The sequence below is a fragment of the Plectropomus leopardus genome, chromosome 2, assembly GCF_008729295.1.
Source record: "Plectropomus leopardus isolate mb chromosome 2, YSFRI_Pleo_2.0, whole genome shotgun sequence".
Classification (NCBI taxonomy): Eukaryota; Metazoa; Chordata; class Actinopteri; order Perciformes; family Serranidae; genus Plectropomus; species Plectropomus leopardus.
This window is the reverse complement of record NC_056464.1, coordinates 5,455,337-5,482,036: the sequence shown is the minus strand read 5'-3', so window position 1 is coordinate 5,482,036 and position 26,700 is coordinate 5,455,337. Positions and strand designations below refer to the sequence as shown.

At 39.3% G+C, this 26,700-nt stretch overlaps 1 protein-coding gene across 4 annotated transcripts in view; it reads right to left on the bottom strand.

The window, feature by feature from the left end:
- LOC121952348 (semaphorin-3F-like) overlaps window positions 1-25,984 on the bottom strand; it is a 91,212-nt gene extending 65,228 nt beyond the window's left edge. For all 4 annotated transcript variants that reach the window (XM_042498970.1, XM_042498978.1, XM_042498987.1 and 1 more), the window contains exons 1-2: window positions 25,581-25,984; window positions 20,254-20,411 (exon numbers count right to left, since the gene is read on the bottom strand). In XM_042498970.1, coding sequence (XP_042354904.1) covers window positions 20,254-20,371 — 118 coding nt within the window. In that variant the 5' untranslated portion in view covers window positions 20,372-20,411; window positions 25,581-25,984. The remainder of the gene's footprint in view (window positions 1-20,253; window positions 20,412-25,580) is intronic.
- Between the last annotated feature and the right edge of the window lie 716 nt (window positions 25,985-26,700).

The following is a 26,700-nucleotide window of genomic DNA, read 5'->3' as shown; positions in this document are numbered from 1 at the left end:
TACCCTATAACTTTTGCACTTTATGCAACTCCATTCCTCAGTGAGCACCCTTGATATCTGTCTTCTATTTCTACCCTGGAAGATAAAACATAAGCATGTCAAAAGTTGGGAGGTGGGAGATGACAAGTGGGGGTATAACCTGATCCACGCTCCAGCCCATGAGAGACACTTTGGACCGATTCAGAGCTCAGAGGAAAGAGGTAGGAGTGAAATCCTAGCTGCTTCTCTTCCTCTCTCTGTCCCCCTCATTCTCTCTCTGTCTCACCCTCCCTCTGTCAGAGCGCTTCATCTAGGACTCTAGGCCCGTTTGTCTTCTCTCAGAAAGGAAATGCAAAGTAGGCTGCTCCGAAACTCTGGGAAACGCCACAGGACGTCCCCAGGGGGGAATTAAATACCTCCACTAAGATCCACACAGTAAAGTGGCAATAAAGTATTCATTAACCCTCCATTGAAGGGCTAAGCAGGAAAACAAGCAGCCGAGTTGATAAGTCAAACAGGGACTTAGCGCACACGGTAACACCGCCCTCCTCTAACGCAGAGATTTACAAAACAAGGAGAGTTCTCGCAAAGCTCAAGAGCACGTACATCCCGCTCAGACAGATCAGAGAATCTAAGACGGGGGTGAGTGACAGAACACAGTGAGGAATGTTACGGCATTATCAAATAGTTTAACCAACATTATCCCTAATGCTCATAATCCTGGTGCTTTCGTATTGCAACACATCGCCCACTGCTGGTTTGGCAGTACGCCAGGCTAGAGAGGAAGATGTAAACAATCCCCTCTGCTCCTCTTGACTTTCATTTTCCCTCCATCCATGGACCTCATTTTTCACCTCCATTCTACACCGCTGTCCTCCCTTTGCAGCTCCGCAGTGGCGCTCCATAGACCTGCAGTGAGAAATCTATAGGCAGCGCGGAGAAAGGCCTGCGGGACGCTGTGTGCCGCATTCATTGACAAAAAAGGCCTGATGCCAGTTTGACGCCCACCCCCAGGTCTCCCAGAATGTGAATGAACTTCTGTGAATACGAGGCAAACCTACACAAACACCCCTGCAGCTATAGGACCTTCACAGGGGGAAGAGTGTGTGGGCGACGCCAAACAACAACAACAACAAGGGGAACTGCATGCCAGGGCTCCTCTTATTCACTCCTTCACCAATCAAGAGGAGGCACCGCTGCAGGAGGGGGGCCTGAAAGGATGGGTCGTTGACAAAAACTGCCTGTTGGGGGGTCACTGCTGGCCCTGGCCCCTGGCCTCAATGGATGTAAATGAGAGTCCATCCCCACACATTGCAATTAACACCTACTCCACCAACAGGCAGGAGGCAGCAATAGGGGAAATCTTCAAATCAGCATTTCAAATACGCGCCACTACAAAGGCATCAAAGTGCATGCATTATAATATGCCTGAGTGCTCTTATGGGCTAAACTCTTCCAAACAGCCTCATTTCCCCTTACAAAAGTGGAATGGTATATGACCTCACCACTGACCACATGAGAAGGTGGGAAGCAGGGACAAACATGATGAAAGGACTGGTTTGGACAGTTGTGTGAAATGCTGACTGCAATATACTTCTAACATGCTTCAGTGAACTCTTAAACAATGATTGAGGATCGAAATACGGTTCTAGTAAAGGACCTGGTTCAGCTTTTTCAAAATCAATAAATCAGCTTAATAATTTGAATTTATCGATACTGCTGTAGAGTCCCATGGATCTAAAAATGTAAAATTTAAATCCAATCACTGGTCTTCATACATCGATTGTACATAAAATTAAACCTAAATGCAGTAATTTGAGTGAAAAAAAATCCTCCTTCAACTCCGTCAGCTGTTGCTGCTGTGGCACAGCCATCCACTTAAAGCTGCAGTGGTAAGCACACAAACACTTTGTAGCACACCAATATTTACAGACCCAAAAAGTACAGACTGGAGTGTTTAGTATAACTGTAGCAATCGACTGGATAGTGAAAAAATAGCGGGTTTGTGCATTAAGACCTTGTAGAGTGCTTATTCTCTCTTGACCAATCAATGGACTGCAATGTTTCTAGCCCTACTTTTTAAATACGATCAGTGCGCTTGGTGCCTAAACAGAGAGGTGACAAATATAGAATGTACAGAATAGAATGGATCTATTGGTAACCTCCAAAACTTTTGAGGACGGATATGCAACAATAACTATTCTAATGTGTGTAGAACTAACCTAAATTGGACTGCTTCGTGGGAACGAGGCTTACAATTTTAATTGAAAACTACTTTCACACTGACTTTCTACTAAAACCATATGTTTATGGCTTTATATCAACTATGTATATATGGAAGATAAAGGAGAAGAAAAGGTCATAATGCTGCACTGGGTCCGTGTTAAATACTTTCCAATTTTCTTAACTTGTAATATCAAGTTAAACTAAACCAGGTCTGGCTATGAAACCTGGATCGATATCACTTTTCTTCTGCTATTTTAGATGCCTATCACAAGTATTTAAATCTTTGAAACCTGAGCAAATTGGTTTAAATTCTTTTAAAAAAATGGAATAAAGGCAATGAGCAACCTGCAACGAAATGTCCCACAAATTGCAAAAAATAAGTAGATTTAGAAACTTATTTTTAAAAAGCTAGAGAAAATTTTTCTAGCTAGAAAATTTCTCTTTATTTCAATTTATGTTACAGAAATAGGAATACTTTTCTACATTTCTAGTTTATTTTAGGGTAATTTCTTTGAAAGTTGTTCATTGCCTTCTTTTTATGTTTTTGAAAGAAATTATGCCAATCTTCCCAGGTTTCACAACATAAGTGATGCAGCAAACTGCCCAGATGAACCACTGATTCACCAGACACACATGTGCAGAGTGTGTTGCAGATGCATAGATTCTATTCTTGTGCACTACTCATTCAAAGCTGTGTTTTCAACATGCTCAGCTGTTTTGATACTTTCTTAATCCACATGTCAGCAAATGACTTCACCATCATTGGCATTACATCATGTTTGAATAACTTTTGTAATCAGTATTTTGGCAACCTTTTCAAGATTATAATATGAGACAAAGATTAAGTGCCAGGGAACCGTAAATAGCTTCTTAGCTATTTTATTGAATGACAACCTTCCCTAAAAATCTTGTAACACAGCAGCTGATCGAAAAGATTATGTTTTTTCTTTTAAAGCCCTCCACCTTCTTCTGATATAATGTAACTCACATGTTACACACATGAAAAGTATAAACAATTAATGGTAAAAAAAAAAATTATATATTTTGATATTTTATCCCTAGTAGCGCTCATTTACTTTAGGTAGCTGCACATTTTAGTATATGCATCCATTAGCTGTAGCAAGCAAGCAAACCTTTAACTATGAAGCATACCAGGTGAGTCTACTAACCTACAAGCCTACAGCATAAATGCATAAACATGGTGGGCAAAAGTCAATGTTTGGTCAATGGTAAGAAACTTTAAAAAAAAAAATTGTTAATAACTAATAAGTGTAATATGACATTAATGTTAACTGCTGTCCATGTAAAGTGACCTGGATGAAATGTAAAAATATATATAGGTATAAAGAAAAAAGTTATAATAATAATAAGAATAATACATACAAATATAAATAAACTGGAAACAGCTATCAACAACTTATTTAACCACAGCATTAAAATGCAACCCATCTTTTTTGTAGCTTCCATGTTGTTCACACTTTATGACCTCAAAGCACATGAACACAACAAAGTCAGAAGAATGACTTCCCAACTTGGAAACTACAACCTTCCAACATCACATGAATGCAGCATAACACACCTCCTGATTAAGGGAGTGGTCAAGATCCACCACTGCACACCCTTTACACCTTGGGAACTTTTTCCGACTTCTCAAACATTATCCAAGCATGCTGTATATAGTAGATATACTGACATATCCAGCTAACCCCTGCATATAAGCAATCTGTCACATTAGTTATTCTATGATAACTCCAACACCATTTGCACTCTGCACCATTGCACTATTGTCCAACTGTATACAAACATCATGTGCTGTTTATTCCTTATATGAACAAATGTGACTTCATTTTGCAGCCACTAATGTACAGTTTATGAATATGTGCAAAATTTCTGCCAGAAGTACAAAACAAACAGATTTTCCTGCACAACGTTTAGCTGTAGTATTAAAATGCAACAGCTTTTCAGCCTCATTCAGGTCGTAGTACAGTGAACCGTGTCAGTCATGGTGTATTTACTGTAGACCTCAGAGAAGAGAGGTCACATTAGTGGGCCCAAGTCACTGAGGCAGCGAGACACATCTGAAACTTAATCCCTCACTGACAGAGGGTGAGAAATTATGTCGAGGTTGTAGATCGGAGGGGGGGTCAGTGGCCTTGACTTCTTCAGTCAGGGTCATGCCCTCCCACTTGACCTTTCTGAAAAACTCTCATACACTTAATGTCTTCAGGGATCTACACGCAAAACCTCACTCGCACTCCTATTGGCTTAGAAGTACACCTTCCATATAAGACAGGCTTATACATTAATGACAGCTAGGCTTGGGGGGCCATGTAATATTTTATACCTTCATACCTTCCTACCTTCCTCAAATTTCACCAGGGTATATAGTATACGATGTTATAAGTGTGTAATATTCTCAGACCTATTTTCTTTATTAATCAGAGAAATGCAACCATATACCTTTTAAATTCAACTTACTCGAGGTCATCATTAACTCATCATAAAAAACACAAACCATCATGGTTACTCTTGCTAGTAATCTAGTAAGTAAGGCGACTGTTCCAGCAAACATCAGCTCCGGTTTGGTTATAATAAATCCTTAATTCACCACATCAGATGTAAAAGAACATGCTGTTATTCCCCACGGTCTCTCTCTCATTGGCCGCCGGCTGTTTACAGTCGTGTAACTTCTCCTTCCACCACTAAATGTCACAGTATCTTTCAGCTCGGCTGCCTGTTCCATCAGGAAGCTGAGTTGTATAAAAGAGCTCCTGTATTTCTGACCTTTGTGAAAAACATGTCTTCAGGATTTCTAAATATCCTGATATACCATAATACCGCCCAAGCCGAATGAGAGCAATAAACGTCTAAGTACAATCAAAGCCACAGTATATTAACACCAGTCTTTAGTGATCTGTATTTACATTAAGGTCAACATGCTCATCCAGAGGGGCAAACAATATAGTGCAAAAACTTTAAGTCCAAAACACCGAGCAAATATTGCCTGAAAGTAGCCACCCTTATTATTTTCCCGCAGCACAAACGGCAGCTAGGAGTCCACTAGTGTATATGGACAAGTTGCTCTACAGCACTTTATGCCACTCTCTGATTTCCAGCCATGCTGCATCTGAAAAAAAAAAATCCCCACTGACACCCTGCTTGTACATTCTGGCTTCGGCAGCAACTCGTCTTTTCTGCTAAGGTGGCAGCTCAACTTGAGTTAAAGTACAGCAGAGCACCATACACCACATGGGACAACAAAATGCCATAGGGGAAGCAAATTTGCATTTCCTAGAATAGGAAAGAAATTACTCGCCCTACTCATCCTATGATTAGCTAGTACTTGTTGTCTTTGTTGGTTGGATTGGTTAGGTTAAGGCAACAGGACTGGAATTTCTTTAGACTTATGATAATAATGTCAGGGTACGATGTAAGGTGTTAGAGCAAGTTGGGTCTATCCTTCACTACTCTAGGAAATGGAAATTTGCTTAGGGGAGTTGCCAGTTGTAAGTGTTGGTTGACCAGCTGCAGTGTGACACTTTTTATTGGTACTAGGGTCATATAATATGCCCTGGTGCTGTGGTAGCAGTGTTTTTTTTCCCCCCAAGATTAATAAAATTACAGCCAACCATTCATATGGAGAGCATGGATTTGATATTTTCTGCACGTCTATGACCAAAAGTCTAGATAAAAAAAAAAAAAGTGTGATGCATGATAATAAAAGAATAAAATGAGATGTAAGAACAGAGTACAAAAGTTGCCAAGTAGTGTGAGCAAAAGAGCCAATATGATTCAGAGATTTGAGGGTGATTTGAGGTACTTCTTGAGGAGATGATTTAAAAGCCTACAACCGCAGAGAGGGAGTGACTCTGCTGTTCAGATCAGTAACCATTTGGGAGACGGAAGGAAAGAACAAGAGTGAACAAGTGATGACTTGGCTTTTTGCAGCAAAGCTTAAACCTTATTGCAGAGCAGGGAGGGGGCGGCTGGAGCCACAGGCCTGGAAGTACGGGGTTGCAGATCCCTTCAAAGGCTGGTATGCCAGCACTGGGCTTTGAATATGATACAAGCAAGCTACAGACAGCTAGTGGATGAGGGGAGGGGAGGGAGGTGATACCAGGAGGATTTACAGAGGTTGAAGACAAGGTAGTTCTGCCTGTTCTGGATGAGTCGACAGGGGCTAGAGGGAATACGCTGATGGGTGGCTGAAGCCCAGATATAAGATGACTAAAACTTGAATATCACATATTTTCATGCACCAAATGTCTATTTCCTTGTCTGCTGATCTAAGGTAACACATTCTGACTTTGAGTAGCTAAATGACGATTGGGGTCAAGACAAATCTTCAAAGTATTCTTCTCTCTGCAGACTCCTTCCCTTCTTTTCTGCTGTGTTTTCAAGAAGACATCATGGTAGATCACATTCTCAAGGGTAAACCTTTTATGAAACTTGAGCGCAGGTTTGAGCTGGATCCACGAACGTGTCTAATCCGCCTGGACCATTATTCTACCTGACACCTTAATCTGCCACGAGAGAAACACTAGCGCTAAGAATATACAGTGTTCAGCCCCAGCGGCGGTCCAGAGACAAAGCCAGTCTGAGACCTCAACCTGTTTATCCAGTCTCCACTAATGCCCTGTTTTCACAGGTGAGAAAAGACACCAAATCCCACAGGAAGTCTTAATTATGCCACCTAGAAAAGGGACCAACCTTGAAGCTTGGCAGGTGTGCCAGATACCAAGTCACAGGCTCAGATTGAGCAGTACGTCAGGCCTGAGAATGCTACATTACCTGTTCACAGTTTCCTGAACAAAGGCGGGGTATAATAATAAAAGATGGTGAGTGACAGTTTTCTCCTCACACCTCTGAAGAGTTTCATAAAGTTTAATCCCACCTGACAGGGCTCCCATGGTGACCGACACGGCACTTTTTGTGATTATTGGAAATAACAATGTACTGTCTTAGGCCACGTTTAGATGTGAACGGCCATACTAAAATCAGAAAAGTCTTTCCTTTGCGGGTTTAAAAACATCTGCATTTAGATGATAACATTGTGAAAACAATCCTCGGGTACACAGATCTGCAAAAACAACCGAAAATGCTGTAGTATGCCAGTAGTTGGCAGAGTAAGTTTGCAATGACACACCACAGAAGAACACCACACGCTTGTGCAAAGTGCATTTAACTTTCAAATTTACATCTACATTTTTCTGCACCATTTGTTTTGTCCATCTTTACTTGCTCTTCTTTGTCCTTCTTTTTTTTACTATGGCTTCAATTTTATATGTTCGTAGGAACATTTTGAGCAGCCTCTAAACAAACCTGTTATCGAAACTTTTTTTGTATCCTTGGTGACTTATTTTCTTCAATTTATTCAAAAATATTTATATAAAGTAAAAGAAGCATTAAAATCCCATATGAAAAGGTGCATCTAGTGTGTCAGGTGTAGTAATACATTTCGGAATCAAATTTGAGTCCAGGTTTATTCACAGTAACCCACATTAACTTTTTTAACATCATGTAAATGTACTCAGTGATTCACAGTATCTGGACAATTTGGCTGCTATTTTCTAGTGTGGTGAGGAAAAGGGGGGAGTGACAGATGCAATAACATGCCTTTGAAAGACAAGATGGACAGACAACACTGGGTCCTCAGTGTTTCTGAGAGACGATCTTGGTTTCACTGGAGGCGAGGCACTGACAGAGCCTGTAACCCGACTCAGGAGGCTGTTCCACAGGTGAAACCCCTGCCCAAAGAGGGAACACCACGCTCTCAACACAGCGTATCCCTCTTTCTGCAGATGCTAAAAGAGAGCGGGGCTTCCATGCCAGGAATCCCAAACACCCCGGGCCCCGTGCGTTTACTGCCATTCCCATGCCAGGGGAAGAGAAACGAGTAGGAGAGGGAAGTCAGACAGAACTGCAGCAGGAAACCAAGCATTCAGAAATGAGTTGGACTATATTTAGATGCCACTCTGTCACCTTCAGTTTCCCCTGCCCACAATAATCCACTGGAGATGCAGCAGAGCCTTGTTACCTGCTAACATTCCTGCAGCTGCACATATATCCTTTGGCCCGATGTTGGAGAATCAGGAGCACTGATACTCTTCTATCAGACATTAGGACCACCCAACGTGCTGCAGATACACTTTACAACCTTGCAGCCATATGGCAGGAGAATCAAGCAGAGCAAGGTGCCAAGTGGCTATATTCTATACCACTAAATACAATGAGTCGATTCATCGGCCATCATAAAGAAAGGACTGTGAGCGTTTAACAACCACGAGAAGGAGAGAATAAAACAGATATTCTATCGGTGCTGGGTGGGAGGCTCAGACAGCGATAATGGCTGGCTGACACAGCGATAAGATGACACCGTGACCATGATTTTATTTGCAGAGGGAAGCTGGCACCATCGGAGACGGACACGAGATTACTGCTGGATTCAGGGGCAATGTGCTGAAAGGTGCCAACATACTCATCCTTTTTTTTGGAGGAATATCACACGTCTGTCCCACACATTCACCTGACGAAGAGAGGGGTGAGAATAGGAGCAGTGCTGCCGTCTATAATACTGATGCTGACAGATTTAACAGTTTAGGTAATTTGCAAAGCTTTATGGGAATTAATTTGTGCCACATTCAAATGCATTAATAACATTGCTTTCAGTTATTATTGTGTGTAAAAGAAATGTCTTACAAGTTGTAAGAAATTAGAAGATTAAGAAAAATATTTATTTTAAATCTAGGTAAATGTTTGGAGAGGAATATATATTTATAATTATCATAATTAGTTATACTTTTCAAGCATCTTTTAAGGTCACTTCCTTGTTGTTTTTACTTTGCCATTTTTTTTGTTTTGTTTTGTTTGTTTCATAGAAGGTTTTTGTTTGTTCATTTTTTAGTTAGTTCATTTTGTTTGTTTTGTGTTATAACTTTCAGGTAATTTTCTTGTACTTTTTACTAATTTCTTGCTTATTTTTGGGTCAGTTCTTCTTAAGTTGCTCATTGCCTACTTCCCATGTTTTTGAAAGAAATCGAGCCAATTTTTTAAGGTTTCTGAGGGTTGACCTCTATACTGGATGACCAAAAACATAGATGGGGAATTCATGTCAACACTGCATGAAACTCACACTGAATATGTTTACATGCACAGAATAATCTACTTCTTGCTCTTATTCCAAAAAAGACAATACTCCTACAAAACTGTTTACAAGTAGAATAAAAAAGAATATTCCATTTACACTCCCGTTTACAAGCAGCTGTGCATACTCTGATTAACAAGTCCAAATGTGTTGTTTATTACCAACAGCTGGAGCCGCTTGTCATTTTGCTTCTTTGCATCAAATAGGATGTTTTCATAATTTCCTACCGGTTGTGGAATATTGTCATATTGGAAATAACAGGGGAATATATGTTAGGAATATATAATACTGTCCCCATAAAGGTATTGAATTCCTATGGTGTTGTGCTTTAAATGTGACCAAACACTAAGTGCACTGTTGTTTTCCTTCTCAAGGGGTCACCGTCATATGAACCAACAATGAACCAATTGGTGCGGAAATAAAATGCAATCACGGTCCTATCAGTCATCCACAAAATAGGGGACATAGTTTATGTCACAGGCTGATGGCTAATCGATACCTGTCAACCTGAGACTGTTGGAAATATAGGTGTTTAATGATTACCTCTGACTACATAATTATCCATTCCACGAGTTTGGATGAGGATCCTGCTACATTTCATTTTGTCACAACTGCTGCGTGATTTTGATTGAAATGCAAGGAAGAGTACAATAACAGTTTGAGATTTATAATTTTGTGCTCAGAATCTTGTGTAGTCAAGGAGATGAATACATTTTAAGGTTTCAATTGTCAAAACAAAATCATACTTTGCATGTCTATTTCACAAAATGCTTGTAGGAGAGAGATGAGCAAGGCACAGCTTGCAGACAAACCCCCACCGGCTGTCTTACTTGCAAAAATGATACACTTATAGTGACGTAATGGAAACTAGACCTTCAACAGCAGGACTTTGTCTGCAAGATTCCAATTATGACATGACCAGCATCAAATTCTTTGAAAAAACATCCCCTTAAAAATTATTTTCTGGACTAATACACTTCTTAACAAGTAAAGTTAAAAGTTTGTGAACCATTGTTCCATATAATCCTGTAGATTAATTATGTTATTAACTTATCATATGATTTATGGACATGACTTTGATCATATGGTTGACCTCAATATTGCTTGTTGTGTTTACATGCGTGTTTGTTTTCATTAGAATGTCACCAATATTTTAGCCAACATGATGCCAGAATAAACAGCAGGGTTTATCTGATCATTATAAGCAGAGTTTCCCACACATTTATTTATTTGTGGCAGCCCACCACGATTAAAAACGTCTGACACCACGTGTTGATTTAATATTTTTGGAGCTAGACTGTTTGGTTTGGAGCGTTTGGTTATTCTTTGCACCTCTCCGAGTGCATAGCGCACTCTGGGCACAGACGGAGCAGCAGAACAGCAGTCACAGTGAAAGTGAAACTCAACTGTTCATTGTGCTGAGTCTAAAAATGTGCTTTCACTCCCCTCAGCAGCTGCTCCTCTTATACATCCAACTGATCAGCTTTGGCGGATCTACAAATTGTTATTCGCCCCACTATTCAAACTCCTACAAAACAGAACTCATGACCAGCTCTGCCTGCACTGTACTAACCCTATGAAACCTCGAGCAACATAACTTTACTTGTGCTACTTTTCAGACACCTTTCACAAGTATTTAGCCCTTTGAACACTGAGCTTACCATATTTATAATTATAATTTAATTCAATTACATATTTAAAATTATGTTACACAATTATACACATTTTAAAGCACTTTTCAGCAAGTCTTGTTTGGATGTTTACCTTCTTTTTCTTTTATTCTTTTTTTAAAATTAGTTTTTAGATAATTTTTTTGTACTTTATACTGATTTCTTGCTAATTTTTGGGTCATTTCTCCTGTTGCTATGTGCCTTCTTCCACTGTTGTTGAAACAAATCGAGGCAGGTTTCAAAGGGTTAAGGGACCTGCAAAAACATTCAAATTAAGAGAGGGGACACAGAATAAGTTAAAAAAAAAGGGACACACAAGTTAAAAAAGGCACCTTTGCTGACTACTCCTGTGCATATTTCATTGTCTAGTTCAAATAAAAGTTGAATGCTCTTTGGAAAGGGTGTACTTGCATTATTGTGCTATTATATTATTATTCATAAAATAATGTCTCAAAATGACAATATTATTGTGATGGGCCTAGTATCACAGTGATTTATGGATAAAATGTGACACAAATTCCACTCCAATAAGTTTTGGGAGCTGCTGTTACAAACACACACGTCAGCACACATTAAGAAGAAGGGATCACGATTCTTAAGTCATGTGCACCACAGTGAAGGATTAACGCTGCTTCTGGAACACTGGGCTCAGACCCGACCTCACACCGCTACCTTCCTTTGCTTCACTATGCACGGTCTTCTCTGCACCCACTCAACTGAATTTCAGATGTTTCACACAGTTAGGGATGGCTTCCAGCCAACCAGGACCTAACAATGAAGTGACACTCCTGACAGCTGGATCGCAGCAGAGTGCAAGTTGTGCCGAACCAAGCTGCGTTTGCACTTAAACCGCCGTCACCACCCTGCCGACTGTGTTCAATGGTTAACCACGGTGCTACAAATGACTGCTGTGTGCCTGCTGAGGGAGAAGAGAGTTTTACACTAAATATAACCTGGCTTAGCTGCTGTGGAGAGAAGCTGAGGTCTGGGACATGGCCAGAGTAATAGTGGTTTTCAATGCTTTGTCAGTCATTACTGCGCTGCTGTGGGGATATATGGACTCAGACCTCGCAAACAGTAATTAGAGACATCAGCAGCAGTGCCAGACCACTGGGGCGGCGGTTTCATGGCTTCTGTCTGTGGTTCGACAATACTGCAATATTGCTGTTAGAGAGACGGTGTGCCAATGTGCTTGAGGTATCCTGCAAATTAGGCAGCGGCTAAACAGGAAGCGATCAGTGACCATCACCATGAACAAATATACAAGTCACAAAGAATTTATTTCAGCAAAAAAGTGGCCTGGATGCAAATGTGCCACAGAAACCGCTTTAGAGTTTTAAATTCAAGCCAGACTGTATATAAAGATGGACGACGTGTCACCACTTCCTCCCGCTGTACAAAAATGAAGCCAAACTATTCCACAAACAACTGCTGCTGTTTTGCGTTGATGACATAATTGGGAGACAAAGCCTGTAGTGATCTTGGTGGTGGTGGAGTTCCCGCCCATTCACCCGTCAGACCAATCACAAGACGCACCATTGATCCCAAGCACAACGATTGCCACACACAGCTGTCAATCATGACGTCAAACCCACTTTTTAGGAAATAACCAATTAAAGCCAAACTTATTTAAAAAAAACCATTCTGATTCCTTAAAAATGTATGGAATTTTTACTTTGTTTTTTTTTTTGTTTGGCACATGTCCAAAGCTCCCAGGAAGTGCGCCAGGCGTTGATGTAAATTTTACATTGTGGCTAGAAAACCTGCTAGCAATGCCACCAGTTTTGGACCAAGCCATTGTAATGGAGGATGCGTAAACTATGTAAAACAGAAGGAAACAGTACAAGCAAAATTGCAGATTACACTGATTACCTGCAACCTTTTATTCTGTTATTACTGATATTTTCTGATATATATACAGTATATAAAAAAATTGCATGATGTAACAATTAATGAATTCTCTGTGGAATATGACACACACACACTCATATCATCACGGCTCACACTTCAGGTCAAGGCTAGTTTTGGTTCCAGATGGGAACCACCTTTTTGGGTTCCAAACCAAATGATTATTGGTCCAAATGCTCAAAACAGTTTCACAAAGGTTCTGAAACCCGGCCGAAATCAGTTCATGTCGGTGGAAAAGGGGTATGAGTAACTCATAGGAATGAACAGGGCCTCGTGTTTAACAGTGTATCCTGTTCTCTTAATACATCCATAATTTAGACGGTCAATATTGAGTAAACACTCGGCTCCAGCCTCAAAACTGCATCCAGTCACAGCCAATCAGGCCAGCGCAGATAACAGCATCAGATTATTCTAACCGCTAATGTGCACCTCTGGAGCGCAGAGAAGAAAGTGACCACTGGAATGTATTATGTGAACAACAGCAATAACAGTTTAAACATTTACTCATAGAAGTGACAGGGCGAGCTCAGAGATGAACTGATAGCAACTGCCTCACTGTATACACACACACTCTTAAGCTGCTTTCTAGCTCACATTTTCACATTTAATCCTCATCTGTTGTTATTCGTGGGCATTAAAAGGCAAAGAGTCGTAGCTCCTGCATAACAACGGCGGACACATACCAGAATGCCTGGTGTTTAACCCCAAAGGGGAGTTTCTAACCCTCCATAGTGCCACCCACACACACACACTCACACCCGATATAGACTAAAGACTTTGCTGAGGAGTAAAAATAGGAGCCTGCTGTTAGCCCCTCTTCGCAGGAGGCCGTGCAGATGAGAAATATGTGGAATAATGAGGAGCTAGAGCTGCTTCCTTTTACTGCCACCTGCCCCGGCAGCAGTGAGGCAGCGCTGACCCACATTCTGGTGTCGTTTGTGTTGGTTTGGCCTTCAGAGGGCGGAGGCAGGGGTGTGTGTGTGTGTGCGCTGTAATCCTTATGATGTTATGGTATTTAAAGTCCTTTGTACCGACAGACCATAATTCCATTGCTGTAGATGTCAAAGCAGCCGTTTCAAATTTCATTAACAACACGCGAGAGAAGGTGAGAGGTGTTACTTCTCGCACGGTCTTTATGTGGCAAGATGAGGCTCCGCACTCGGCTGTAGATTACGTCTGCGAGGCTTTTCAAAGCGAAAATTTACAATCGCAGGGATTCTTGACCCCATGCCTTTGTTTATTCTCAACCAGTGTTTACCTGCTCTCAGTTTATCTAAGCAGGCTGAAAAAATCTTGTTTAAAGATCTTTAAAATGTCACTACAGGCTTCCATAACTCTCTGCACTTTGAATCTAACAAGTTGATCTTACTTAAAAACATCTAGGAAAATGACTGCCTTGAAAAAGGTAAGTGAATAAAACTATTAACCCTTAGAGCCTGCTTTAATATTACACACACATTTGTATCGCTCTGTGTACAAAATGCACTTTAAAAAATAAGGTTTTAAAAATATTTAAGTTATTTTTTTCAGACAACATCAGTCCTAATCATATAATATCAAATATTCATTATTTTTCATAATTTAAACCCTTTAAATGCCAGGTTTTTGTCATGATGCCACTATGTTTTTAGATGGAAAAAAAAATACAAAATTCTAAGTTGTAGATTGTTACTTTTTGATTATCACCTGGCATATGTCAGTGATTTGCAGCAACACTGACTTTTATATATATATATATATATATATATATATATATATATATATATATATATATATATATATATATATATATTTTTTTTTTTTTTTTTTTTTTTTGTAGTGTCAATTAATCACACTCGTACTGCTCTCCACACAAAATGCGCTTTTCAAATTCAGGCTATAAAAAATATTATACATTAATATGATTTTCTACTTTTTTCTTTCTACTAGTTTATTTTTTTTAAACAACATCAGTCCTTATCATAAAAATAATATCTAATATTTAGAATTTCTATCCCTTAAATGCCAGATTGTCATGATGCCAATATGTTTTTAGATATATGAATTTAAAAAAATAACAAAAATGTTCAATAAACTACATGCAAAGTTTAAAAAAAATGGATGATCACAGCCTGGGATATGTCAATGATTAGCAGCAATATTGTTGCTGTGCACCTAGTGGAAATAGCATGTATTTTCTCCATATGCCAAACATTGTTTAAAAAAATGAATTAATTAAAAAAAATGATAGTCATCAAGTGGAAAATAGTCAAAATGACAAATTCCAAGGCAAAAGTCCAGAATGACACCCAGAAATAATACAATGCATGTTTTTATGCTTTGATGGCTGTGGGATCAAAAATTGCAGAGTGAATGGGTTTCAATGGAGCATATTTTGCACTTAACAGTATGAATGTAACAATTTTGTTTACGCTGTTTATTTTAGACTTATTGTGAGAGCTGAGCTGGAAATTCAAAAACTAAACAAAAATACACAATCTTGCCAAAATTTATGCCATATGCATAAAAACAGTCAAAATTATCCAACAAAAACGAAGACTGAAAAGCACGTAAAATGCCTAATCCCTAAGGGTTCATCTTAAATTATAATAACAGCCAGATGTTAATTTTACATATAATTTTGTTGTATTTATTGTATTTATTAGTAATTTTGTGACGTTGTTAAAAAAAAAAGAATGTGAAATTACCTTGTTCTTTCAAAGTGCAACTTCAGTAAAGCTAATCTGACTTAACTTCGTCATGACAAAAAGGATTTTGCTAGTGATTAGCTTCAGATATCTGCAAGTTCTGTTTTGCTAGAACTTGTTTAAAAATATACAAAATATACAAATAACATATACAGAAATATACATATACATATATTTAAAAATATACAAATAACAACTTAAAAAATCTGTAAATACAACTAAATTTCAAGTTAACTCAAGGATTAGATATAAAGTAAACATAACTTAAAGTTATATCTTCTTACCCTTTTCAAGGCAATCTGTTTCCTACATTTTATGGAGTAAAATCATGTTGTTAAATTCACAGTGTGTAAAGCATGAACAGTGCCTTGCTTCACTTGCCTGCAGACTGTAGTTAAATGATGTTTTGTAGTGAATGAGGATGAAGTTTATAAAACAGCGCAGCCATAAGCATGGATTTAGATTGGGATCTTCTTAATGCATGGACTCAAATATGTCATGGAGGGAATGCGGGCCAGCAGCAGTAATGTTACACTCTTTACAAAACAAGGCGTAGCAAAACTTCCCTCCAGAGCGCTGCTTTGTCCATTCATGAACTGCACTGTTTTCTGTACCTCACAGTGTGACAAAAAACCATGAATCTAAAAAACTGCACGTATAAATCAAGCGACCTTTAATGGATTTACGCCACAAAAGCGCTTGCATGACTTACGAGTGTCACGGAGAGGCGATGCTCTCACACCATCCTTTCACATGTTAATTCAGTATTTCACTTCAGTGATGGGCAGCTTGAAAAAAAAATATGGGCTGATTTGGCGGCACTACATTTAAACAGAATTAAATCAAGAAGGATTGCTTTACTGCTGTACACAAAGAAGAACCGAGGTCATTTATGTAAACACCAACATGGCTCCACACAACTTACACAACTGCCTGAAGTTTAAAATGTGCAAGATTATAAATATCGCACCAACAAAATGAATAGGTCCTTTACAAAATGTTGCTGTGTTGCAAAAAAAATGCTAAAACAACAACCAGTTGATTAGGCTAATTGAGTCATTGACAGAAATACATTTTGATCATCAATTAACCATTTAGACCTTTTTTTTAAGCAAACCTGCCGAGCATGAGCTGGCTTCAGCTTCTAAAATGTACCCAGCTGGCCATCAACGACATAAGACATTGATATTTGGTTGAAATAAGGTTGTAACTTCAAGTGACCAAAATCCAATTTCAAGACTACGCCACCGTCAACGTTACCAGAGTAACTGCAGAATGAGCAGTGCTATTCTCCGCCAGGGATGGGCGAAAAAAATCTATAAAAAATCGAACCACAAGTTGCAAGAAATTAGTAGATTAGAAAATTGTTTTAAAAATATGTTTGTAATGATCATAATCACATATTTAATATTATATTATGTTCCAAGTTACAATTCTTAAGCACTTTTTACGGGTCCTTGGCATTTTTTACCTTTATTTATTTAATTTTAAAAAAAATATTTTTTAGTCTTTTTAGTTTTTTATTTTATTTTATATGTTATTATTAAAAGTTAATTTTTAAATTATTCTTTTTCTATTATATTATTTATTCTTCTTTCATTACCCATTGCTTTCTTCTAATGTTTTTGACAGAAATCAGGTTTGGTCAGTTTAAAAAAAAAAAGATTCTGATTGTGTCCCCCAAACAGTGAACGATACAATCCAATGTCTCTATTAAACTCTTCACTTTACAACCAGCCCACATTATTCATAAACTTTGTGTTGAAGTCACTTTGAGTGTGTGTGTTAGCTGAAACTCGCAGATTCTCAACAGTCCCCGCTCGACCATTTGATATGATACCTCTCTCGGGGAGCTGCTGGCGACAGCAGTCTTGTCTCAACTAACCTTAAAATGTCAACTGATTATCTACGGCGGATTCCTTTACTCCCTCTCGCCATTCTACCAAACACTCACTTCTCATCTGACATTGATTACATTCATTTGAAGTGATGCAGACTTCTACATTTTGCTCACTCAGCTCGCGAGCCCAGAAAACGTGATAAGCCCGAACAAAGTCTACTTCCAAGGTTTATCCCTCAGAGACTCTACAAACTCTAATCTGATAGAAACGTGTATCAGTAGATGCATTTTTTTTTACCTTCTGGATACTCTGAGACTCCACAGAGGGTGTTCTTTCTGTCATAAAAGCCAAAGCAAAGCAATTAGGCCCCATGATTTACTCTACCTGCTTTAATAGGGACGTGAGGGCCTCCCAGATGGAGGTCAGGGTTCTGAACCTCGCGCCTCAGCTACTGAGTTAATCAGTTTGGAACATGTGGTTAGCTCCACACTGGGAGAAACATTCAGCTTTATGACTGCAATTTAAGTTTTTCTTCACACTGCGACATGCTGCAATAATGATCAATAATTATAAACAGGGGGGACTGATAATTAACACATTCCTTCCCTCAGACTCACATTAAAAATCTGCACATCGGATGCTGTGTACCACTAAAGCTGCTGCCTCAGAGGCAAACAGCTCAAGCAAAAAAAACAAAAAACTTAACACATCATGATGCATCAGGGGAAGTGCAGCTGGCCTCGCCAAGGTAAGGACTTACACGGCCCTCTCAAAAAGCAATTAAGGGAGAGAGAGTCATAATATTGAATGGAGAGGAGGGGGTGCATTCCTCGGAGAGAGGCAGCAGCAGCAGACTGTGAAATTCATATTGACTGGAGGGGCAAACACACGCAGGTAAAGCGGGAGAGCCGAGCCTTTTTCCACTTTGCCTGTCAGCCGCAGAATCGTCGGCTGCTTTCAGATACATTTTAAGGCGAGTTCAGCCATCCAAAGATGTGCCTACACAAAAGCAGAGTCCGAAAATCCTATAGAGTAAAACACAATTTACGCTCAAGACAACACAGTGTTTGTGCAAATGATATTTGGAAAATGAAAAAAAAAAAAACTGCTGAGCTGTGGATGTGCGTGCACTGATGTGGTAAATCCTACTTGATTAAAGCAGGAAAAACGCCTTCGACAATGAACTGTGCCAGTCCACTTAATTAAGTCAACTTGTACTAGAGGGGAGCGCTGGGAAATGGAAAGCAAAGCAAACAGAGGCGCTGCTGCTGCCGCCGCCGCCACTCACTCCCTCCGCTTCTCTCTGGATGCTAATCAAAGGCTTGATCTCTGGGCAGGACAGACCTCGGGGACGTCGCTCTGCTCGGCTGATCCTGGCAATTTGCTCTTGATAATACCCTTTCTCTCACTCTGCAACCCTAAGAACCCGCCACCTAATCTGCACAGCTGCCGGAACACACAAACACGGCCCCCTAAAGTCCGCCTCACAGGGGAATAATCACATAATGGCCGTAGAGTTATTACACGCTGCTTATTATCCCGATTCTCTTTGTGCCTCCAATTTAGGGATTCCACAGTAAAGATGATGGAAGATTAAGTCAGGGTTCATAAACTTTTTACCAAAATATTTCCATGACTTTTAGGCAAATCTAAAGACTCAAACATTCTCTGAAACGACTATTGATATTTGTTGTCGGTTCTTTTTTCTTTAACAGATAATAGCTTTTTTTAATATTATTTAAAAAACTACTGGATTGAAAATGAGTGGAACTGAATATCTGAATATAACTTAGGGACTGTTCATTATTTATGAGGGGAGGGAGTGGTGCAAAAAGAGGGAGGCGTGTCAAAAACAAAACATTTTAAGCTCTGGGGAGGGAGTTTTGGCCTTAGAGGTGGGACATACAGCTTTAAATGACTGTTTTGTATTTAATTTACTACTTATTTTTCGAGAAAATGTGCCTTTCAAACCCACATACTTCACTGAAAAACTGTGTCCTGTTTTTCCTTTTTCCTTCAGTGATTTTTAAAGAAAATTTTTGTTGTATGTTTTATTTAAAAAATGTTGGCATATTTTACACTTAAATTTTTAAATTTTGCCTTTTTTTTCTTTCAGGCCCAAGGGTTGGAAGGCACTTTTTTGGAAGGCACTTTTCTTTAAAAATCACCAAAAATGACATTATTTATCACTGCCACCGTAAAAACAGAACTAGGATTTTCAAATTTCCGACAGTCCTTGAACATGGACTGAACACCACACCTCATGCCTTATTATGCAGGTTTGTGACAAAAATTCAGTGACTTTTCCAAAACTTTGAGATTATATTAAGTTTTCCAGAGCTTTTCAAGCCTGGGAACTGCTATTTGTAAATTCCATGACTTTTCCAGTTTTTTCGTGACTGTAAGAAACCCTGTTAACTAACACAATAATCATGCATGTTGTTTCAAAATACACTCAATATGTGCATGTGTTCAGCCATTGTTTGCATTAATTGTTTGTACACAACAAGCCAGGGGAAGCATCTGGTGGTTATTACAACGCCTGGAGGTCTGAGGCGGGGGCAGCCAATCAGAACAGCATGATTTGTTTGCCGTCTGCTGTGCGGTGCAACATGACAGTCTGGTGATGCTCTAAGTTCCTCCTCTGCAAAAACCCCTCAGCACTTGTCAAAGCCACAATCGTTGCGATTACACAACTGTCAAGCCAAGTCACACAAGGAGGAAAGACATGGCAGACCAAAGCACTGGAAGAGTCAGAACAGTGAAAAGTTGAGATGCAGGGGGGATGAGGTTCCTACCTTTGAAGGAGATGAAGACTCGGGGTGCAGCCATCGGGTCATTGCTCACCGGGTTCCCGAGAGCGAAAGCGGACAGTGCCAAGAGGGCGTGGACCGTCCACAGACCGTCCAGCTGCATGGTCGACCAAGCTCCAGCAGCAGTTTTCAAAAAAAAATCTCTGCAAGGACAAAAACAAACACGTGAGAAAGAAAGATGCTTTCTCAACTCTACACTGCTCAAAAAAAGATCTGCCACAATCTTTTATTAATTTATGTGACATGTCATATCAATGGCTCCCAGGGGCTCTGCAACCCTGAGTTTTGGCAATGCAGCACTGAGGTGTGGGGATGACACCCAGACCTCTGGGAGCGTCACCAAACTGATTAGTCCTGATGGAGAGGAGCCAGAGCCTTTAGAGATGTGTACACACTTCCATTTGGGAAGAATTAGGTTTGTGTTTTGTGTGTGTGTGTGTGTGTGTGTGTTTGTGTGTGTGTGTGTGTGTGTGTGTGTGTGTGTGCCCGTGTGACAAACTGATGGAAAGATCCCGCTGACTCGAGTGAGAGAAGCTTTTCTTCTGCTTCTCTCCACGCACCCAAAACACATTCCTACGTCATGACACCTCATATGTGCGCTGCTCTGTAATTACAGCTTCACCTAATGCCAGGTTGTACCACATCCCCACGTTTACTGAAGAAATACATAAAACAGGCTGTGATGGGTGCAATCTAAAACACAATATTAAAGGGAAACTTTGGTCATTTTGAACGTGGACGCTATTTTCCCATATTTTTGTGTCAAAGTGATTAAAGGAAACAACAATATTTGACCCTGGTCCAGTATTAAGAGAGAACAACGCAGCCAGAAGTAGCAAAACAGGCTGCAATGAAATCCTTTGGGGCAATCGTGCACCATCAATTTATGTTTGTTAAAAGTAGACTCGGGTAGTGTGTAATATTTCATACCTCCATACCCTCTGAAATTTCACCAGGGTATGTGTGCAGCACTAACGAGGCTTAATTAGCTCGTTGATTCATAAAACACACTCTTCATTCAACATGACAGAAACGAAATAAAACTCAGCAAATCTGTCTCAGTTACTCACGCTAGTAATCTAGTTAGTAAGTCCACTCCAGCTCCGATTTGGTCACAATATATCCTTAATTCACCAAGATAGATATAAAAAAGATTCCGTTATTTCCCACAGTCTCTCAATGCCATTGCAGTGTAACTTCTCCCTCTATCACTTGGTGTCATGGTGTCTTTCAGCACAGCTGTCTGTTCCACCAGTAGAGATTGGAGAATAAACTCTGGTGGTGTGCACTGTGCACTACATACAATGAATAACAAAAAGAGGAGATCCTGTATTTCTGACGGTGTTGAAAAACATGATGAAGAGCAGTTGTGCTCGAAATGTCACTTTGATGCAGACAACTAGTGAAAACTGGAGCCCTACAGTGTGCAAGACTTTTTTTTCCTTTTTCAACTTTTCATTTCATCTTTGGTTCAGCACCTGCTCAAAGTTTGGATTAGATGTGCGTGCATATTTTTGCTTCTGTATTGAAAAACATACCATTGGGATTTTGAAATACCCTAGTGTACCATAATACCTTGATACCACCCAAACCAAATTAAAAGTGCTTGTTTTTGCCACTCACAGGCTCAGATTATTCAAGATTAGATTAGATTAGATCTGACCAGGCAATAAAACATTTTTCCTTACCTTTTACTGATCTGGTCTGTTTGTTATTGTGTGTCCCTCAAGGAGATCTTTTAGATATCACTGACATACCAGGTTTCCCAAACATTCATTTATTTTTAGTGGCTGGCCACAATAAAAAAAATCTGCGGCCACAAAGACTGTTGATTCTTGGTGTTAGACCTATTATTAGGAGCGCTATTGAAGTATATTTACCATTCACTTATTTATAACACCACACTGTCGTAAGTACAGAGCACACTGCGGGCAGTGACAGAGTAGCAGAATGTTAAGTGCATTGAAAGTGAAATTCACAGTTCATTCTGCTGGGTCTCAGCTGGGACTAACTCAGCAGCAGCTTCTCTTCTCCATCAATCCGATGTGATGAGCTCTGAACAGTGCAACACATCAGATATCCACGAGATGTATCTGACTCAGAATTATGCCAGTTGAATTGGATTTGGCAGTTCAACACAAATATTGGACGAATGTTTTTTGTTTTCCATACAAAGTTTTAAAGTTTGAACGGGCTCCACAGGAAGTTAAATGTGACAGCAGCACTCACGTCATATAGTACAAAAGTTCACTGTGCAAACCATGAGTCATAAATGTGCAGCAACATTTTTGCTGACACTAGATATTTACCAAAAGCCAGAGACTTTATCATTATTAAGCTGCTCTGAGCTGTAAATTCACCACTTCTAAACAGAAGGTCTCTCCTCCCTCCTCAGCTCCCTGTATCAAAGAGTATTGTGAAAGTCAAGAGCTCTCACTCCGCAAAAAAATCTGGGGACCAAAACATCCCCAGGAGTACCCTGCACAGCCCACTGACCAACACAAAACAAAACAAGCAAAAAAAGTCTGCTTGACTTAATGATTCAGTCAACTAAGGCACTCCGACTGATGATATGAATCTTCGATTTTCTGCCCTAATTAATTACTCAATAGGATCCTTTTTCATAATGTTGTCAGACACTTAAAACAAGTTATGTTTCAATATTCAGTTTTTGCTTCTGGATACCAATTCCAATTCCTGAACTTTCTTATGAGCCGATATCAATCCGATACTACTGTGTTAAAAACCCCCCCAAAAAAACAGTTGTTTCTTACAAGTCTGTACGAATGTCAAATGTGGTCACAGGGGAACAGCATGACTACGTGAAACCCTTTACAAAACATGAACAAATACATGCAGAAAATGAATGCTGTAGAACTTTCTGTTTGACATTTTGCTTATGGCTAAGGTCACCCTTTTTTTTTTTTTTTTTTTTTTTTTTTACCAGAAATCAGTTTTGTTTTTGCTGCACGGAAACACTAGTTGCCCGGAGCTGCAAAACGCAACTTTCTGTGTAAATACAGTTTAAAGCAGTGAAGAATTAAAACTGCCACTTAATTTATGTGCAAAACTATTTTAAAGATTATCAATAAATTCTGTGATATCAGATCAATGTAAAATCTTGTGTACACTCCAATACCCAATCTAACATTTTAAGAAATATTGGGGGTGTTTCTGATTCTGATATCACTATCAGAGTAACTCTACTGACAATCTGAGACAGTCTAGCAAAAAAAAGTACATTTTATGGACATAAGTTGGCAGTGCTCAATTGCCCACAGTGATTACATTGCAGCCTTGTGTTGTTACTGCCGCTGGAGCATACTCTCTCAATACTGGACCAATGCCAAAAATAGTTGTCTACATTCATCCCTTAGACAAAAAAACATGGGAATCTAGGGTCCATGTCAAAAAACACAGAAGTTTTCCTTTAACGTTTTGCTTAAAGGCTTGCTAAAGGGGTTATAAATGACGACAGGCTCAAACGCTAACTAGAACAGTTTAACAAGTCTTCCAAACAATGTAGTAGTGCTCATCAGTAAAATCTCCTGTTAATGACTGATAGACACCAGGGAGCTACCACAATGATCCACACATCTGCCACAAATCACCAGAAAGACCTGTCTAACAGGCTACCTCTTGCCCTCTACATCAAATCCAATCATAGTCCATTTAATCATCTCTACCATGTTGCCACTTGTCTGGCTTTTCATAAGGTTGGATGAAACTTTTTTTCACCACACTCTGCTCCCAAAACAGAAACCTGACCTTACTGATTGGACACAAACCTCTCCTCGACTCCAAACACTCAACATTTAGAAATGGGCTCCATATCAAAGACATTTTCGGAGACATGAGCAGAGCCAAGGAGTCCTCCGACCGGTCTGCTGAAGTGGATTTATGAGCATAACCCAGCTGTTTAAACCTCGGATGTTTACTGACAATTTGTTAACCATCCAGCTGTTTATTCTCAGACAGAGGCCAAGTCCTTCACACAAGCAGATGAAATCAAACAAGGTGCTGCTCGCAAATGACACAGAGGAGACACAAAGTCCACTCACATTATGTTATAATGATAAATACATCCACTCTCCTGCACTCATTTTGTGTCATAAAATGAATATTTAAGTTCAAATGGAGTATTTATGGGAACATATCATTTAAATCCATCAAACTGCTTTCCACAAGATATATCCACTGCTGCTCCCTTCAGCGTTTGTGTCTGCAGTCACTAACCCTTTGAAATCTGAAAAAAAATTGGTTCAATTTCTTTCAACAACATGGCGAGAAGGCAATGGAAAACTTAACAAGATATGGCCCAAAAAAATTGCAAGAAATTTGCAGTCACAAGAAAATTACCCAAAAATAAGGGGGGGGAAGAAAAGTTAAAAAAAAAAAAAAGAAAGAAAATGACCAAAAAAAAAGTGAAAAAGTTTTTTCAGTATGTGTTCATTTTTTCTGTGACTTCTACTGTGAATTCTGATTAATTAAAAATATAATATATAATTTCTCTTTTTAAAAATAATTTTCAGGTCAATTTTTTGTCACCATTTACTAATTTCTTTGAAATTTGTGGGACATTTTTTGCCAAGCTGGACTCTGCTTTTTTCCATGTTTTTTTCCCCAAAGAAATCAAAACAATTTGCTCAGCTCTCAAAGGGTTAACTGCACATGTTGGACATATGTAACACAACTACTGAAACTGATATATGTAGTAAAAGACAAACACTAATAACCACAAGTCAGGTAAGTGGCAACAAACCCGTCCTCCTGAATCCCGCTGCTTTCTTCTGAGGACAATGAACTAATAAACATCAGTGTGCATGCTCAAAATATGGCAATAAAAACAATATCAAAGTTATTGGGGTTTTTTTTATAGCCACCACTATTTCTTCAGCAGTGAAGAACACCAAATGCATGCCAGAAAAATGTTCAGTGTTACTGAATGATATAGACTGAAATCTGTGCGTAACAGACTGGCAGCCTTGGCTACACATGGACGACAGAACTGTAAACAGTCTGGTGTGGTATTAGAGCGCACGGTAAACTGAAGAGCAATTCAATAAATAGTCAGAATGATTCATGTAAGAATTAAGGATGTGGTTTATCGGGAATTAAAATGATGATTTCTGTTCATTTATTTAAAATAAAATAAAAAACACTCACTGGAGCAAATAATACACTCAGAAATAAAAATAAAAAAGCGCGCATCTCCGCACAGGTACGCTTTTTTATTTGTCTTTCTTTTTCTTTTTACCATCAATAATACAGCAGATTCAACAGAAAATAAATGGCAATCCAATACGGCTTACCTTATTGTCTCAGCTTTCCGAATATAACTTCAGATCAAACCTGGGAAGTCATTGAATCAACCAATTCCAACAGATCGCTCACTTTTGCCTCCAAGTTGAAATAAATAAGAATATAAAATCCCGCTGCTGCTGCTGCTGCTGCTGGACGGTCCCTGCTCAGGAGTCTGTACCTGTGCACACTGCGCGGTTATTGGCCCCGGAGTTGTCAGTGCACAATAAGAAAAAATGACAATTTAAAAAAATGTTTCTCTAGTTAAATCTTGCGCGAGACCGCGAGGCGAGGAGGAGATATTGTCGTCGCGCGACCACAATCGACATCTCGTGGGGGAAAAAGCAGTCGGAAACAAAGTCCCTGTGGCGTAGAGAGGTCCAGGCACGCAGCGAGAGCTCCTCTGGAAAGTTGGGTGCTCCTGACTGTGAGGAGGCAGGGCGCGAGCAGGTGGATGCGGAGGCCCATTTGCGTTAAACACACCCACAGGGCGGGCAGCGGCGAGCCGAGCCGCCCATCAGCCGGCAGGCCGGGGGGAGACGTCATTCACCAGCCGCACCTCTGAAGACTGTCAAAATTTGAATAATGTTGTTTTTTTTAAAACGTTAATGGGGAAATTCTTTATTCACAAAAAATAAAATAAAAATAGGTTCACACCCATCTTTCTATCTTTTTTTGACTGCTTTAACTCAACACTTTCTTCTCTTTAATTTATAAAAAAAAAAAAAGATTTAAAATTTGGCGAAATATGAATGATATGATAAGTATTTTTATTTTTATTTATTTATTCATCTTATTTGTCCATGTCCATTTTGTCGGTTTATATATTGATATTATGATCATTTGTTATTATTTATTATGTTCTGTACAGAACAACTGTCAGTTCTTTTTTTTGCTCACATGTATGTTTGTGTTCTTGTTTGTCTGACATGTTTTGTAAATATTCTGTTAAATAAAGCTGTGAAGAAAAACCTGCCAGACAAAAAAGAAAGGGAAGGATTGGACACTATTCCTCCAGATACTTATGTTTTATTACTGTCATTATCTTTTTATGTACTGAATAATCTTTAATAGTAGGAAATTACATTTATTGTTATACAAAGTGCAAATAGTTGTAAAAATTGTGATAAG